The 16,754-nt window shown below is 32.2% G+C and overlaps 2 protein-coding genes across 2 annotated transcripts; one reads left to right on the forward strand and one right to left on the reverse strand.

The window, feature by feature from the left end:
- Positions 1 to 940: 940 nt before the first annotated feature.
- LOC149906922 (uncharacterized) lies at positions 941 to 15,120 on the reverse strand. Its single transcript, XM_090103971.1, has 9 exons — positions 14,872 to 15,120; positions 9,599 to 9,809; positions 8,172 to 8,534; positions 6,771 to 6,956; positions 5,302 to 5,423; positions 4,473 to 4,643; positions 3,236 to 3,406; positions 2,266 to 2,347; positions 941 to 1,685 (listed from the first exon to the last, which is right to left on the reverse strand). The coding sequence occupies exons 1-9, from the start codon at positions 15,064 to 15,066 to the stop codon at positions 1,477 to 1,479; spliced, it is 1,710 nt and encodes a 569-aa protein (XP_089960097.1). The 5' UTR covers positions 15,067 to 15,120; the 3' UTR covers positions 941 to 1,476.
- Positions 15,121 to 15,493: 373 nt separating this feature from the next.
- Positions 15,494 to 16,246, forward strand: LOC149906923 (uncharacterized). Its single transcript, XM_090103892.1, has one exon. It carries the CDS (start codon positions 15,494 to 15,496, stop codon positions 16,244 to 16,246), a length of 753 nt encoding a protein of 250 aa, XP_089960018.1.
- Positions 16,247 to 16,754: the final 508 nt, after the last annotated feature.

Here is a 16,754-nt window from a genome sequence, read left to right on the forward strand (position 1 = left end):
TTCTTATTAAATAAGGTTGAAATTTCAACGGTACAGCCGAGATTACAAATATTGTACATTCTAAATATTGAATGAAACCGTCCTCATCACACAAAATCAAGAGGAAAATGTTGACAAATACTTACACTATTTTTTATTTTGAAATACGGTGTATACCTACTTGAAATTATAACTGACCCTTAGACTCAACTGCACTTCAAAAGCAAATCATCTCTAGTAGGCACTTCTTGCAAAATACACTCCCGCTAAATTGTAAAATAGATTGTATAATTTGCTCTTCCTGCTAAGATAGATTGTATTTGAACGATTTTCATTCGAGAGGAACTGCTACTCTTTTCTACTTCAGGAAAATCTATATATATAAAACTCAAAGGTGACTGATATAGTGATCTATCAATGCACAGCCACTGGACGTATCGGGCTGAAATTTGGCATGTAGGTAGATGTTAGGACGTAGGCATCCGCTAAGAAAGGATTTCCCGAAACTCTTGCGGGAACGGGGAAAAACGGGGATGCACGCACAAAGTCGTGGGCGGAAGCTAGTTGAAAATAAAATGGAAAAATGCAGGCTATTGATATACATGGTTAACGTGATGGCAAATTTTATCTAGGGTATCTCTATTTATTCAAATATCTTAATTTGTGTAAATTCATATTTAAAGCGAAATAACAAATTGTTAAATTGTTATCATATACAATTCAGAAAGTATAATAATATTATCCAGGTATTTCAGTATTACTTCATGATATTCCAATTATTGCAGAAAAAACTGATAATAATTAGAATGACTGTTCTAGTAAATACATAGATGTGTTTTTGTTTCAAGGCGCAACAAAATCCATAGAACTCGTTATATCAATTTTGTACATGTTTCTCATTTTGTTTTTTTTAATTTTTTTACTTGAGCTACTTGGTAGTTAAAAAATAAAACTACTTAAATTGAAAACAAAAATTTATTTTCCAATTTATAAGTGCCTATTCGAAAAGTATATATACATATAAAATTTGATACAACATGATACAATTAATAATAAATTTGATAGTCAACAATATATTATAATCATTAAAATGTTCACATGTATAAAGATAGAAATTTGAGAAGTTTCGAATATGACTTGACAAGAAAAACATAAGAAACTTTTGTAAATGTTTTTTTAATCAAAAAACACGTCAAAATAATTAAAAACTACTCTATAAAGAACATCATCAACATCATACCATCTCAAATTTCAATCTAATAAACAGGTTTGTATAGGACGGATTTAACCTTTCAAAATTTTAATAGCAAAAACGACAAGCTAAAAATTTGTAATTAAAATTTTCCCATTAAAAATATAAACTCTCTTAACTGACTTTTTAAGTCATGATGGAATAAAAAATACTAAAAATAGATTTAATTTCTTAAACATCTATAAAGTGATTTCATCCAAGCATTTGATTCAGTCTCTCTTATGAAACTTATATATATTATCTCACTAACCGTACATTTTTTTCAAATCCTTCCTTAAAATCTTTCCTGTACTAGTTTTAGGGATTTCATTAACAAAAACAACTTCTTCTATTTTCTTGAAAGAGGCGACTTGGTTCGCGACAAAGTCTTGGAGTTCCTCAGGGGTCGCGCTGAGACCATTTTTCTTTATAATAAATGCTTTTGGTACTTCACCGTGGAATTCGTGGGGTACTCCTAGAATGTAAGAAAGCAAATGTCAGATGAATGTATGTATTTATACAATATAAACAACCGTCTAGACTAAATATTTTTATAAGGTGTATAGTATAGTATGCATATTACTACGTTATTTTTTAAAATATAAAAACTAAACATTTGACTTTTAAAATATTAACTACATGTATCTACTAAATACAACCAATTAATAATACTCATCCAATTAAAATTTCTAATATTGCTTAATTAAAGCACCATTTATTAACCAATAAAATGTTTGTTTTATGAAATTGTAAGAAACCCAATGGGTACAGCTTTAATCTTGTTTACTTGTAGGCCCACATCCCTTCCTATCCCCTACCCATCCTCTCCTCCCCTATCCTTAATCCCTCCCATCCTCGCCCCTTTCTCCCTAATTCCTTCCAAATCCCTTAATCCTGGTAGGCAACAACCATAACCTCTGTTATGGTCTATGGGCGACGCAACCTGCTTACCACCAGGCAGTGCGTCCGCTCGTTTACCTTCCCATAACATAAAAAAAGGGTACATTAATTAGTTATGTACAAAATAAAAAATATTGTCGTACTAAATTCCTTACCAATAACAGCAGCATCCTGAACGGCTGGATGCGATCGGAGCAAACTTTCCAGTTCCGCTGGTGCTACTTGCATTCCTTTAACCTGGAATATATTAATAACATATTATCTATTTTCATTGAAATCATTAAGCGCGTCACACACGGTGAAGATACTATAATATTTTATCTTAAGATACTGTAATATTTTATATTCCATCTGACCATATGACCATCATTTTTCTTTTTGTCATTGCGTACTAAGACCTCTGTAGAACCGCCATCCTGTTACAAATGACCCGAAATTTTGTGGGTCATTGATGGTCAGAACGCTGATACCGGATACCTTAAGATACTGGAATATAAAATATAACAGTATCTTAAGATAAAATATTATAGTATCTTCACCGTGTGTGACGCACTTTAGGTACTTATCTTATAAAGATGAATAGTATGTTTGGATCATTTGTTAAATGCGTTTTTATTAGGAAGTATGGTTTGAAAAAATGTAATTGGTGTATCTGATACTTCTGATAGTCCCTTTATCGAGAAACTCTAAGCTATAAGATATAATATAATATATCGCCACTATCAATAGCAGCGAAGGAAATAAAAATGTTGCAAATGCGCGAAAAAATATATTTTTAAATCAGAAGAAGTTAACTACATGGATCGGCTTGCATAATATAATTTTTTGAAGTGAAAACTTCTTTAGCGGCGTTGGGTATAAAATCTTAAACTCGCGTCAGGACACGTGGCCTGATCGAAAAAGCGTAAGACGGATGGATATCAAACATGCTCAACGTTAATAATCAAGTTTTCACTTCTGCCGGCACTCCCGGAGTGCAACCCGTCTTTTTTTTTTATTCAGGGGTAACAAAGATCAGCTACTTAAACAATCATTAGCTACTAAATTTCTCACTGTCATTATAATAATTGATGAACCGATTTCTTATCTGTTTACATACAATTATATTTATAGTAAACAACAAACCTTAATAAGTTCCTTAATCCTATCAGTCACGTACAATCCGACATTAGGCTTATAATACCCAAGGTCTCCAGTTTTGAAGAAACCATCTTCAGTAATTGATTCTTTAGTTGCTTTTTCGTTTTTGTGGTAACCTTTCATTAGTGTTGGTGATCTTACTAACAATTCTCCCGACTGAAAATTAAATATGGGAATTCGTCATAGAAATTTTATTTCTCTAAGGGCTGATTTTTCAATCCTTGGTTAAAACTTATTCATCGAATAACGTATTAAACTACCATTTCAAAAATATATTATACTAGCGGTCCGCCCCGGCTTCGCCCGTGGTACATATGAAAAATAGATGTTGGCCGATTCTCAGACTTACCCGATATGCACAGAAAATTTCATGAGAATCGGTCCACCCGTTTCGGAGGAGTATGCAGACTAACATTGTGACACGAGAATTTTATATATAAGACTAGCGGTCCGCCCCGGCTTCGCCCGTGGTACATATGAAAAATAGATGTTGGCCGATTCTCAGACTTACCCGTTATGCACAGAAAATTTCATGAGAATCGGTCCACCCGTTTCGGAGGAGTATGCAGACTAACATTGTGACACGAGAATTTTATATATAAGATTTGTTCGTATTTGACAGTATACAGGTGACATTTTAAAATGTTAGTGTAATACTTTATTGGACGGATAAATTTTAACCAACGATTGAAAAATCGGCCCTTAGTTGCTCATTAAACAAATAATTAAAAACCTATCGACAACATGACAAGAATTCGTATTCATTTATTTCAGATCACCATGTTTTTAACATTAGCAAGATAAAAAATTCAATCATGATACGGGATTCAAACCCATTACCTATACATTTTAATTATATAAATTTAAAGACATTTAATTTGAAGCAATACAATTTCACTTGCATAAGAAATGATATAATTTGTATGCATAAAAATAGTATTTGGAAAATATTTTTAAAGTGAAACTTTTATTACATCGTCTCAAACTTTTTGGTCTGTGTAGCGCATGTCGCGTGTATCGCGGCTGCCGAGTAGGTATACCTACCGGTCAGCCGACCGTCACGCGACATGCGCTACACAAAGCAGTGTTCAGAACCGTTCGAACAGTTTCACTTTTACCGTGGTTTCATAAAACCACACAACATTTTTTTTAAGACCCTTGAACATGACTACGATTTTTATAATATCTATATCTACTATAAATTGCATTAATCAATACTTACTTCACCAATAGGCACATCATTTCCAGTAACTGGATCAACAAACTTCAATTCAACATTAACCATCGGTTCGCCACACGACGAATAGTCTTCTATCTTTGTGTCTATAAATGTTGTAGTTGTTAGCGAACACGTTTCTGTTGCTCCGAAACCTTGTCCGAACGCTAGGTTCGACTGAAAATTGTTAATTTTAAGTTAAATCCTATTAATATTATAAATGTGAAAGTTTGTATGGATGTATGGATGTTTGTTAGGTACTCTTTCACGCAAAAACTACTGAACCGATTACAATGAATTTTAGCACACATATAGAGGGTAACTTGGATTAACACATAGGATAGGTTTTATCCCTTATCCCTATTTTATCTTTGAAAATGCGGGCGAAGCCGCGGGCGGAAAGCTAGTTATTAATAAGAACAATCAGTGTTTCAAAAATCTATTTAGTTTTATTACCTTGGAAAGTGTAATTCAAGAAAATAGATGGATTAATTCTGTATCATTGTAACTATGAGTACAAGCAATCAATATGAAAAACCTTCTATTCCTTACTAGACTATAAGCTTGTTCTACAACTTCTGATGATGGTCTGTATTGTCTGTTAGTAAAAAACTTCAAATTAAAATTTTAGCAATTAGTCGACTATTTATTATTGAAGTGAAACTTCTTTAGGCGCGTTGAGGGTAAAATTTCAAGATCGCGTCATAGCAATACCATCACATCATGAAGTAAGGTGACGATTTTCGTATCTTGCCAAAGATTTCTGACACGTGTTTACACCTGTCTTTTTTTTCTTCTATTAAACCTTTTTTTTTTCTACTATTTCTATACTCACCTTACTCTTTTCCAGGATAGCATCAGCATCAGATGCCGCTAGCGGTGCGGCTCCACATATAATTCTACGAACATGTGTGAAATGTTCTGCCTTTACATCGGGATGTTTTCCTAACAGAATCACTGAAAGAATAATATATATTTATAAAGTACTAGCGGTCCGCCCCGGCTTCGCCCGTGGTACCTACATGTTTAAATTACTATCCTATCTATCAAGTTGGATCGAACTGCACATGGTGTGCGAATTTTATTATAATCGGTTAAGTGGTTTAGGAGTTCATTGAGGACAAACATTGTGACACGAGATTTATATATATATTAAGATTTGTTTCAAATTTTATAACTATAACCTAAGACTATAAAATTATCAATTTGTGCAATCTAATGATAATTACTAAATTTACGGTATGATTAACATTGAAAAGAATGCAATTCTTATCAAATCCTCAGATTAATATGAAAAATTTGGAATAACGTCAACATTCTTAAAATTATTGTTATGCAATATAAAGCTTTTGGTATATTTTAGATCTTCAGGAGAATGTTCTATCATCATGATTATATCTAAGACTAGCGGTCCGCCCCGGCTTCGCCCGTGGTACATGTTTACGTTTTCTCTACATAAGAACCATCCTCGTACTTCAAGGAATATAATAAAAAAAGAATTATCGAAATCGGTTCAGCCGTTCTCGAGTTATGCGCTTACCAACACATTTTGCGATTCATTTTTATATATAAGAAGATTGTCCATTATTGTTTTATTAGTCACATAACATATTTGTATGTACCTATATTGTATATTGCAACATTACGTCAACTTTTTTTATGATTTGGGAATTCACCTTACACCATTCATTGGCGTAATCTATAGATAGATGGCCACTTAAATGAATGCAATACTGGCAATCTTTTTACATTGCTAGCTCTTGTTTATTACATATTTATTTCATTTATAGTGAGAATTATTTAAATGCATTTAGCAAACACAAAAAAAAATATAAATATAAAAAATGCTACATCAAAGACAAGTGTTCTTAAGTACCTAATTAATGATCTCTATTAAGAATAATTTTGAAACATCATTAAAATGCAAACTATCTGATTGACGTAAAAGAATATTTTCCTCCTAGATAACCATCTTAAAAAGGGGTGTCCTTGCGCGACGTTAAAACGACTTCCTTAAATCAGTTTAAAACAATATTATAATTGAAAACTGTAATTTTACACTCAGTCTATGTAAACAAGTACCTAAACAACAATGACGGTCAGAACATATTTTTGAAGTGAAACTTCTTTAGGCGCTCTCATAGTAAAATATCAAGGTCGCGTCATGGCAATACCGTCACATTATTGAGTAAGGCGATGATTTCAGTATCTTTGAATCTTGCTAAAGAAGTTTCACTTCTGACACGTGTGCTCAGCACAAACGCTTATTTATTTTCTTTATATGTTTGATATTTTTTAACTCACCAATAGGCGGAACCACATACAAGAGATGTGGTTTATCGTTCTTCAGAACATCAAAGAAGGTAGTTGCAGAAAATCGTGGCATTGTGACCAATTGGCAACCCTTGGTTATATGCCCTATTAAAGTTACCACTAGCCCATAGATGTGGAAGAATGGCAGGATACAGGGCACTATGTCTTGATAATTCGCTGAAATATATACACATACCTATATAAAAAATTATGAATATTAAATAACAGCAAAGTATGTATTTATTAACTGAAATTGTCAAAATCGAAATAAATAGGTAATTATTAATTTACAAATGAATATACCTAAACAATTTTTTGCGTAATATTTGCTAAATCATGAGTCTACTAAAATTAACGACAAGTAAATTTATAGATGAATGCACAAATTCTCACATTAGTTGTATTGCGTTTATTTAATAGAAATAACCGTATATGAGTTAAAATCATTTACTTATTAAAATAATGTCAATTGTACAACAATTGATGCATACAATTGAGTCATGAAATCCAACAATTCAGAATATGATGATGATTCGTTTATGAAACTGAAAATGTATTTTTTACTTATAAAATCTACTCGACTTCTTAAATACGTTAAAAATAGAAAACTATTTATAAAACAAACCATACAACAAATGATGTAAGTACATAATCGTTTGAGTATAGACCTAAACCAGTAATAATTATTAACTACGAAGTCGATACCTTAGTTACTTAAAAACTAGTTTTAGTAACTGGGTCTCGATAGTTACATTGTAGAGTTGTATAATTTGCTATCCGTATAAGAACATCTATACTTAGTAGATTTAACAGTTTAACAGATTCAATTGAATATGAGACCAAAAAAAATGCAGTTGGCAAAATATTGCCACTCTCTAGTAAAATTCTTGTTTCTTTATACTTAATTTTCCCGATAAGTTAGTTATAAATTTACATTTGTTTGTTGAGTTCTGGTGCATTGATAATTCTATTAATATTAAACTTACATTGCGAATAAACTACATGATTAGGTACTGTATTTAATTCTTTCTACAATTTTTTTCTTATTTTGTAATTTCATACACTTATCTTACTTAACGTACCAACAATTTTTTTTTTATGTATCGATTAAAATTTCCAATTATTTACTACTAGCTTTCCGCCCGCGGCATCGCCCGCGTTTTCAAAGAAAAACCCATTCCCGTAGGATTTCCGGGATAAAACCTATCCTATGTCCTTTCTCGGGTATCAAAATATCTCTATACCAAATTTCATGCAAATTGGTTCAGTAGTTAAGGCGTGATTGAGTAACAGACAGACAGACAGAGTTACTTTCGCATTTATAATATTAGTATGGATGTAGCAATCAAAACACTATCTAGATACTCAATAACTACTCAAGGAACAACTTACCATCGGCCATCAACGCGAAATCATTAGGCTTTTGGCTCATCAAAGTACTACTGGCTAGTAAATTCCCATGCGTTATATCAACTCCTTTAGGAAGACCTGTTGTTCCACTAGAAAACGGTATAAAAGCAACATCATCTTTCTTCCTCTCTATTTTTTCCAACATAGCATAATCAGCCTCTGCATTTTCAGCGATTTCAGAAAATCTTATAGCTCCATCTGGTAAGGATTTGTTTGGTTTATCTAATAGAACAATTTTAGCTTGACTTTTAGCGCTTTGAAGACCCTTTCTAAGGTTATCGTAACATTCGGATATTGTGACCACCACTTTTGGATTTGTTGTCGCCACTTGATGGCCTATCTCCACTGGAATTATAAAAATCAAACTTTATTAATAATTATTTTTTGTTCTAGATCAATAAAAATATTTTAAATAAAATATAAAAGATATTAACGTAAGTAATAGCAAGTTATTAATAGACTACAGGCCCGTGTTGAAAAAATTATGGGTCATTTGACCCACCACCTGACCTATCTAGAATGATATAAGAGCATAAAATAATAAGATTCAGCACTATAACGTCACTTGTAAGCTGTCCACCTGAGTGCAGATGAGAATTCGAAGGTTCAGGTAGAGATTTTCTCCCCTTGTCTCCATGATTTTTGTACGGCGTTGCGGAATAATTGATTAAAAGTAGTATAGAAATAGTATGACACAGATGCCGTACAAAATCAAATGACCAAATTTACCCCGGCAACTGTCGAAAAATAAAAATAAATTCCGACTTTGTGGACCACCATTTTTGTACGGCATCTGTGTCATACTATTTCTATACTGCTTTTAAGCCATTATTCCGCAACGCCGTACAAAAATCATGGAGACAAGGGGAGAAAATCTCTACCTGAACTTTCGAATTCTCACCTGCACTCAGGTGGACAGCTTACGAGTGACGTCATAGTGCTGAATCTTATTATTTTATGCTCTTATATCATTCTAGATAGGTCAGGTGGTGGGTCAAATGACCCATAATTTTTTCAACATGGGCCTGTAGTCTATAACCTTGATAATTTTTAATTGTTTTGAAATTCACGTTATTGTTATAAGGACTTTTTTACAATTTCAATCTATTTTTATCAATGTCATTTAAAACGCAAAATTAAATCTACATTTAGTATTCTATTATTATATAGTAAATTCATTTTTCAGCAAAATATCTCACGTTTTTCATGTTCACGAGCTTTACACGAGTAAATAATTTAGAAATCATCAATATTTTTTATTATAAATACATAATTAATTTCCTATTTTGCTTCTATTACACGTGTCTATATTTGCATGTCAATTGGTTCTTAAAGTATCAGATTACAGTTTATATTGATAAAACTGCAAACTATCTTTCCAGCAATAAAGTACATTAAACAATTCTCACTTTCTTTATAAATAGGGTTTATTGTAGTCACAATACATCCTGCCTTTAGAGATCCAAAGGCAACTACAGGAAACTCTGGGCAATTAGGTAACATCACTGCTACAACATCATTTGCTTGTAACCCCAATTTCTTCCGAAGGGATGTCGCGAATACTGCTGTATACTTCCATAACTCTGCAAACGTGTAGGTCTTCTTTGTTTCTGCACATTTCTGGAATAGATTGGATAAGGATATTAGCGGGTATCAATATTCTAGCATAATATATGATGAATATATTATGTATTGTTAAGTACGAGCAGTGGTGAGGACCTCGGGCTTCAAATTGGTAATTGGAGGGCTGAAGACCAGGTGAGTATGCCGGAAATAAATTAATTTTTCAATTTAATTGCGCATGTTGATGATATAACCACTGTTCAAAACGGTGAAGGAAATCATTGTGATGAAACCGACATGTCGAAGAATCAAAAAGTTCGACGATATGTGACATCTTCCAACCCGCACTTGTCCACTGTGGTTGATAATGAATGCAATTGAGAATGACTGAGACTACTGACACAATTAAGACTGCAGGTTTACGAGCCCGAATCCTGCAGTGAGAACATAATAGGATGATGATGATGAAATCATTAACTGTTAATTTTGTTTTATTTAGCTATCAAATTGTCAAACAATTTCTTATTTAAGAATATGTGTATTGCATGTTGAACATCTTTATGCATGCATTTCCACTTAGTTCCTTGCAATTTTCAGCAATTTGGTAAATTGTACTAAAGATTGTTTACTTGAGTGTGTAGACATAACAATAATCACGCTAAGGTCGTCTAATGTCGATATTATTGCTGAGACTGTCTCGTAGTATTAACTATGTGGTCTCGTAATCCATTAATCGTTTAGAGATATTGGCAAATCCTCTTTAATTACTATTTTATCTGACTTCGTGTAAACTCATTATTTCATTATTAATCAACTAGATTTCCGCCCGCGGCTTCGCCCGCGTTTGTTTTTTTTTTCCCGTTCCCGTGGGATTTCCGGGATAAAAACCAAGTGTAAAAACCAATATGTGTTATCCAAGTTACCCTCTATATGTGTGCTAAATTTCATTGTAATCGGTTCAGTAGTTTTTACGTGAAAGAGTAACAAACATCCAGACATCCATACATCCATACAAACTTTCGCCTTTATAATATATATTAGAATATTAGATATTAGATTTAGAAAGTTAAATAGCAGTTGTAGTAGAATATACATTTTTATTTCATGTTAAGGCTTCTTTGTGATCGTTCAAATAATACTTACGAAGTAGGTATGCAAAAAGTCAATTGTTTTTATCGTTTTAATTTAATCAAAACATTAACTTGTACACACCTTCATTCGTTTATCTGTCATCAAAACCGCTATCAGTTATGGTATCACCACTCGCATATTTTAATCTTATTTACTTTATTATGTGCGATTACATTATCATTTTTGGGCTATCAAGCTTTGAGTCATTTTTTTTTTAATTTTAGCAAAATTTTACGATACTATCGCTAGGCCTAATGTCTGAAATTCATTTCATTATTTCTGTTATCTGACATCAGACGCTAATAAAAATGTAATTAAGTAAAAAATCACAATGAGGGGCTACAATTTATCATGTAGAATATTATGAATATTTTGACTTTTTCATGTAATTATTTTTAAATTCCGTGTGAATTGAGCATTTTTTCACGAAAAATGTATGTGTGTATGAAAACTCATCAAACCTATCTGACAATTATAAAACCTTATCAGATAGGTATCATAGAAATATTTTGACTCACGGGGTCATTATTCCTTTATCAGCATACATTGCAACATTATAGCTATATAGGTACATTATCAAACTAAAAATTCGAGAACTATGTATTATGAATGCCGTGTGCATTCCTACAAAATTCCTACACCAAGTATGGATTCAGGATTTGCAAGGCTGGCAAGATTGCTTCCTAGCACAAAATAGAATGTCCAAAACCATTCACTTATCAGTTTGAGCAATACAAATGAAGATAAAACTACGTAAGTGAAGTTCTCGAAAATTCCACTCTAACTATTTATTTATTTTTTAAGGAAGTATAGTAATAATAGGAAATAGGTAGTTTAAATATATATTTTTTAATTTAATGTAATATTAAATTCAACTTCCTAGAAAATATTACTACTTTTTGATTAATATAATAACGAGAAATAAGTACTTCCATAATTATCGTATAGAGGAGAAGTCAAGGAAAAAAGTAGCCTTAACTTACTCAACTTTATAGCTATTGTAATAACTAAGTATCATTGGAATTTTCAACATAATATTATATTTAAATTCCTAGTAAGCTATACATAAATATATGTTTATCTTATATATAAAAATGAATCGCAAAATGTGTTGGTAAGCGCATAACTCGAGAACGGCTGAACCGATTTCGATAATTCTTTTTTTATTATATTCCTTGAAGTACGAGGATGGTTCTTATGTAGAGAAAACGTAAACATGTACCACGGGCGAAGCCGGGGCGGACGGCTAGTTGGTAATAAATATGTGTCAATAGATTACTTTTAATCACTACATATTAATACTATAGAGTAAACAGGTAGTCAGGCCTATACCAAATGTAAATTTCTCCTCGATGATTCATGATTTCAAGAATTATTTATATTGATTTAATTTTATACTAAACTTAAACATAATATTATGTACACACCTACATCATGTTATATAGAGGTTATGTTGATATATTTTTCTTAGATTTGTTCATAGAACTACCGTAAACAAGTTGTGAACTTGTTTATTACGATAGCTACGTCATAATATAACCAAATCTAGGAAAATTTTATTTCTATAAATATTTATGCAAAAAATTGATCGATACTTAATAATAATAATATAATGTTCGACCTTACCTTTGAACAGAACTAAGCAATTTTTCGGTAACCTATACTTATGTTATTGTAATAATATGTAATTTTGTATATATGTAATTTTTATATATTTACTGCTAATCAGGCGACCGTGCGACGATATTATCTACTATATAAAAATAAGTCGGGTTTTCCTTCCTGACGCTATAACTCCAGAACGGACGAACCGATTTCCACGGTTTTGCATTCGTTGGAAAGGTCTCGGGCTCCGTGAGGTTTATAGCAAAGAAAAGGTGTCTCTGGTGGCGAAACGGAGTTCACCCGGTTTGCTAGTTATCTATGTATTAAATTTCATCTATACTATATTTACAACAGTCATCATCTTATTTTATATGTACATCCATATATCAAATACTCCGTAAAATCATCGTCTCGAAAGCCGAGTTCACATAATAAAGTTACAGTATGACATAATAGACAAAATCTGCATAACCTCAACCTTGATAGTTTCTGCTCATTTTGTTATTCGGCTTACGCTAAATGACCTCGTCGCCAAATTAGCGTTCCGTATATTATTTATTTTTACCGGTAAATACGATCGTCTTTTGGGAAAACTGTATTTCCTTCTACGAAACGTTATTGTGAAATATTTTTAATTTAATTCTTGTTTTACTAACCTTTAAACTGTTTTAATTAATGTATTTGTGATTCATATAACGTTACAGATTACTTAGTTATTTATTAACCTATTTGTCTTTATCATAATATATGACGGGGAAAATGAGGAGATTATTTCGTTCGTAGTCATTTCATGAATGTAGAGTAGTAGAGAAATATTAGGAAATATTAGTTACAGATTTTTAAACGTTAAAATTGCTTTTTTATCATTTGGTCGTAACTATTGTATACTGTTTATACAGGTGGGTGACATTTAATTTCAAAATTTAAGAAGATAGAATATAAAATATTTTGAAACTAGTTGCGCTAGCCAACTCTGGCTATCTATAGATTAGATGCGTAAATTTTTGTTTGAAATCTTTTAAATTGGATAAATATTTCGTCTCATACTTATCTTATCGAATGTAATAAATATTTAAAGATTTATTACAAAAACGTCTACCTAGGTAAAATGAGAGAGAATAAAAAGGCCAAAGATCATCAGTGTCTCGTTAGATTTTTCAGGTGACAAACAACAGTTTCAACACAAGATATATTTAACCTGATATTGTTTATAATCTTTTTACAAGGCTACAACTAATACGTAAATCTGCTTATCTTATCTGCAAACGTGTGGACTTTGAACAATTATGCCAAAGTCCACATGCAATAAAATTAAAATTATAAAAATAGCCTAGGAATAGCACGCTAGTTTGTAAAAATCTGACGGGTGAAATTTTCCAGAGGGAAAAATCTGGTGTATATAATATGGTGTAGTATAATATGGTGTCCGCCTTCTGGTTTTGGAAATCTCAGACATTTTCCTCATCTTAATAAAATTAAGATTTACCAATAACACGTCCAGGGCCATCCAAATGGTGGAAAAACGAATGTATTATGTAGCCAAGCAAATTATTTACTTGTACAAGGGTCAGTATTGATAATACATACGTACGCACGTCTATACTTATTTTTTTATTTTCTATTATTCGCTTTTGGAGACTCTATTTCTTATATTTCATACAACGCTTTGAGAGACAGAGCTGTAAAAGCTAAAAGCTAGTAGGTATGCTATACGAGATGACTTATTGTGTTTCTAACGATGGCAAATCACTTATTGTTCTTTACTTCCTGAATAAATACGCAACTGCCCCAAATATTGGTTAGGTATATTTACCTAGTAACTAGGTAAATATTGCTATGTGTAAGTAATTAGGAACACTAGTGTTCAAAAATAGTTATTTTCTAAAATTATAATTAAATAGTGAGCAGGAAAATATAAAAATATTTAAATATTCTAGTTTTTATAACACGGAAATAATTAAAAATGTGACGCACACTCACGCATGTTCGCATATAGGTCACATCTCACAAAAACCTGCCCGGTTTTCATATATATTTAGTTTTAAAATCACTATCCGCAAACTATAAACATTGTGGACATACGAATAGGCTACACTAAACAAACAACAGACAATTAGTAATTACATTTTAAATTCTGGAATAAGTCTGACGGGTTACAGGAGGCCGATTACCTAAGATATTCGGTATAAACCTGAGTAATTGAAATTGCATAATATTCCTCAAGCTGCAGGCATGACCTGTGACTTATAATATCCTAGATGAAATATACAACGTTTTTGTTACATCTATAAACAAAAACGATGTAGAAATCAATTTGTGTTAGTGTAATGTGTATTTTATTTCATGTTTTATACTTTATTGAAGGTTTATTGTTAGAACTTACAAGAGCGATATGGTTGCTATTCCATCGATGAGAATCAATCCAAAGCCGGTCTAAAAATTTCATATCCGGAACAACTACATCAGGAATCGATGATTTGACTATAAATTGTTCATTTTTATTCAATTTCACACTCGCAGACAATTTTCTAACTGATTTCAATTCATTTATTTCACGTAACAATAATTTTCGCGCCATATTTACAAATTCGCGCGCGCTTTTCTCAACAGCGAATTGTAGACTGAAGGGCTTCGCGAATCGCGACGCGTTTTACGCAAACTTTATAACACTGCTAATTTGAGCTGTGCGAAATGAATGAATTACAGAATTATTATTTTTTCGTTTATTAACAAAATACTTTTAATAGTGAAGGTGGAGCATTTATGTTTCATTTATATATGCACTTAATCAATATACTTTTTTTTTTTTTTTTTTTTTTTTTTGCGCGGGTAGATGTGTACACGTCAACACGTAAAAGTTGCGCTCTTATAAATTTTTATTAATTTAAATACATTTTAAACAAGTTAAGTTTGATTTAAATGATTAACTAGTGTGTAGTACATACCAGCAATATAAATACAACATTCACTCCCTGCAATAACAGCATATTCAATAAATCACCACAATGGATTCTCTTCAACAGTCATTAGACAGCATGACAACTATGTTCACCACCCGGATGGCTGAATTTGAAAACACTTTGAAAGGAAACAAAGTGTCACCAGCTTGCAATGCAAACCCCAGCTTGGTATCAGAATTTTCCGAATTTCGGAATTTTGTTCTGTCTACCTTGAAACAACTTCATGCTCAAGTCAACCTTCTCTTCAAACTATATGATCATCAGGAAACTAGAAGTAGAAAGAAAATACTCCTAATTCATGGGTTGCCTGAAGACAATCAAGAGGATACATCTGAGTTACTGGTGCAGTTTGTTCGTTCAAATCTTAAAATAACTGACTTCAGCACAAATAACATAAACAGATGCCATCGCATTGGACGCACGAGTTTGGACAAACCAAGGCCTATTCTTGTAAAGCTAAGTGATTTATCTACTAAAAATAAACTCTGGTACGGTAAAACTGCATTAAAATCTACTGGAATTACAATCTCAGAGTTCCTCACCAAGCAGTGGCATGAAGCATTCCTTGCTGCTCGTAAACAGTTTGGGATTAATAAATGCTGGACTAGAGATGGCCTTGTGATTGTGTTAGATTCCAAAGGTGTGAAGCGGCAAGTAACTTGTTTATCTGATCTGAATGCCATTCCTCAAACTAACTCGGAGTTGGAGTCTGATCTGACTTCACAAGCTAGTGGTGGTGTCAAAGAAGCCCATGTTTCACAGAATGCCAGGCCAAAGCGATGCACTAAGAAACAATAAGCGGTATATCTTGTATGTATTTATCTTTTTATTAACTATTGGTCCTCCGTCTGTGTTTAGTGTGTAATGAATTCTTGCTTTCTGTTTTTACCTATATGTTTGTAACTGTGTTTGTAACAATTCACTGGTTCTTAAAATTAATTCATCTTTCCTACCTATGTGCCTTTTGTCTCCAATGTATGTTTTGTATGTTGTTATGTGATTATAATATTCATATTAAATCACTTTGTGGTTATTGGTTAACATATTTAGTAGTCACCCACGCTTAATATAATAAAAGTTAATGCCACTTGTGAGTACCGTCGTTTTGTAATTATTAAGCATTTTTTGTAATATCAAGTTTCATAAATATTGACAAAACTTTGTAGGTAATGTAAACAATTATTATGACAGCTGTCGACACCTGTCATATTTTATGTCCTTTTGACATTTGAGGTACATTGTTCGGCCTAGCTCCTTGGCATTCAGGTTTATTATATGTACTTAAAAATTTGTTTAGGAAATTAGT

The sequence above is a fragment of the Colias eurytheme genome, chromosome 7, assembly GCF_061535395.1.
Source record: "Colias eurytheme isolate Ceu_HAF_F1 chromosome 7, ilColEury1 Martin Lab GWU primary, whole genome shotgun sequence".
Classification (NCBI taxonomy): Eukaryota; Metazoa; Arthropoda; class Insecta; order Lepidoptera; family Pieridae; genus Colias; species Colias eurytheme.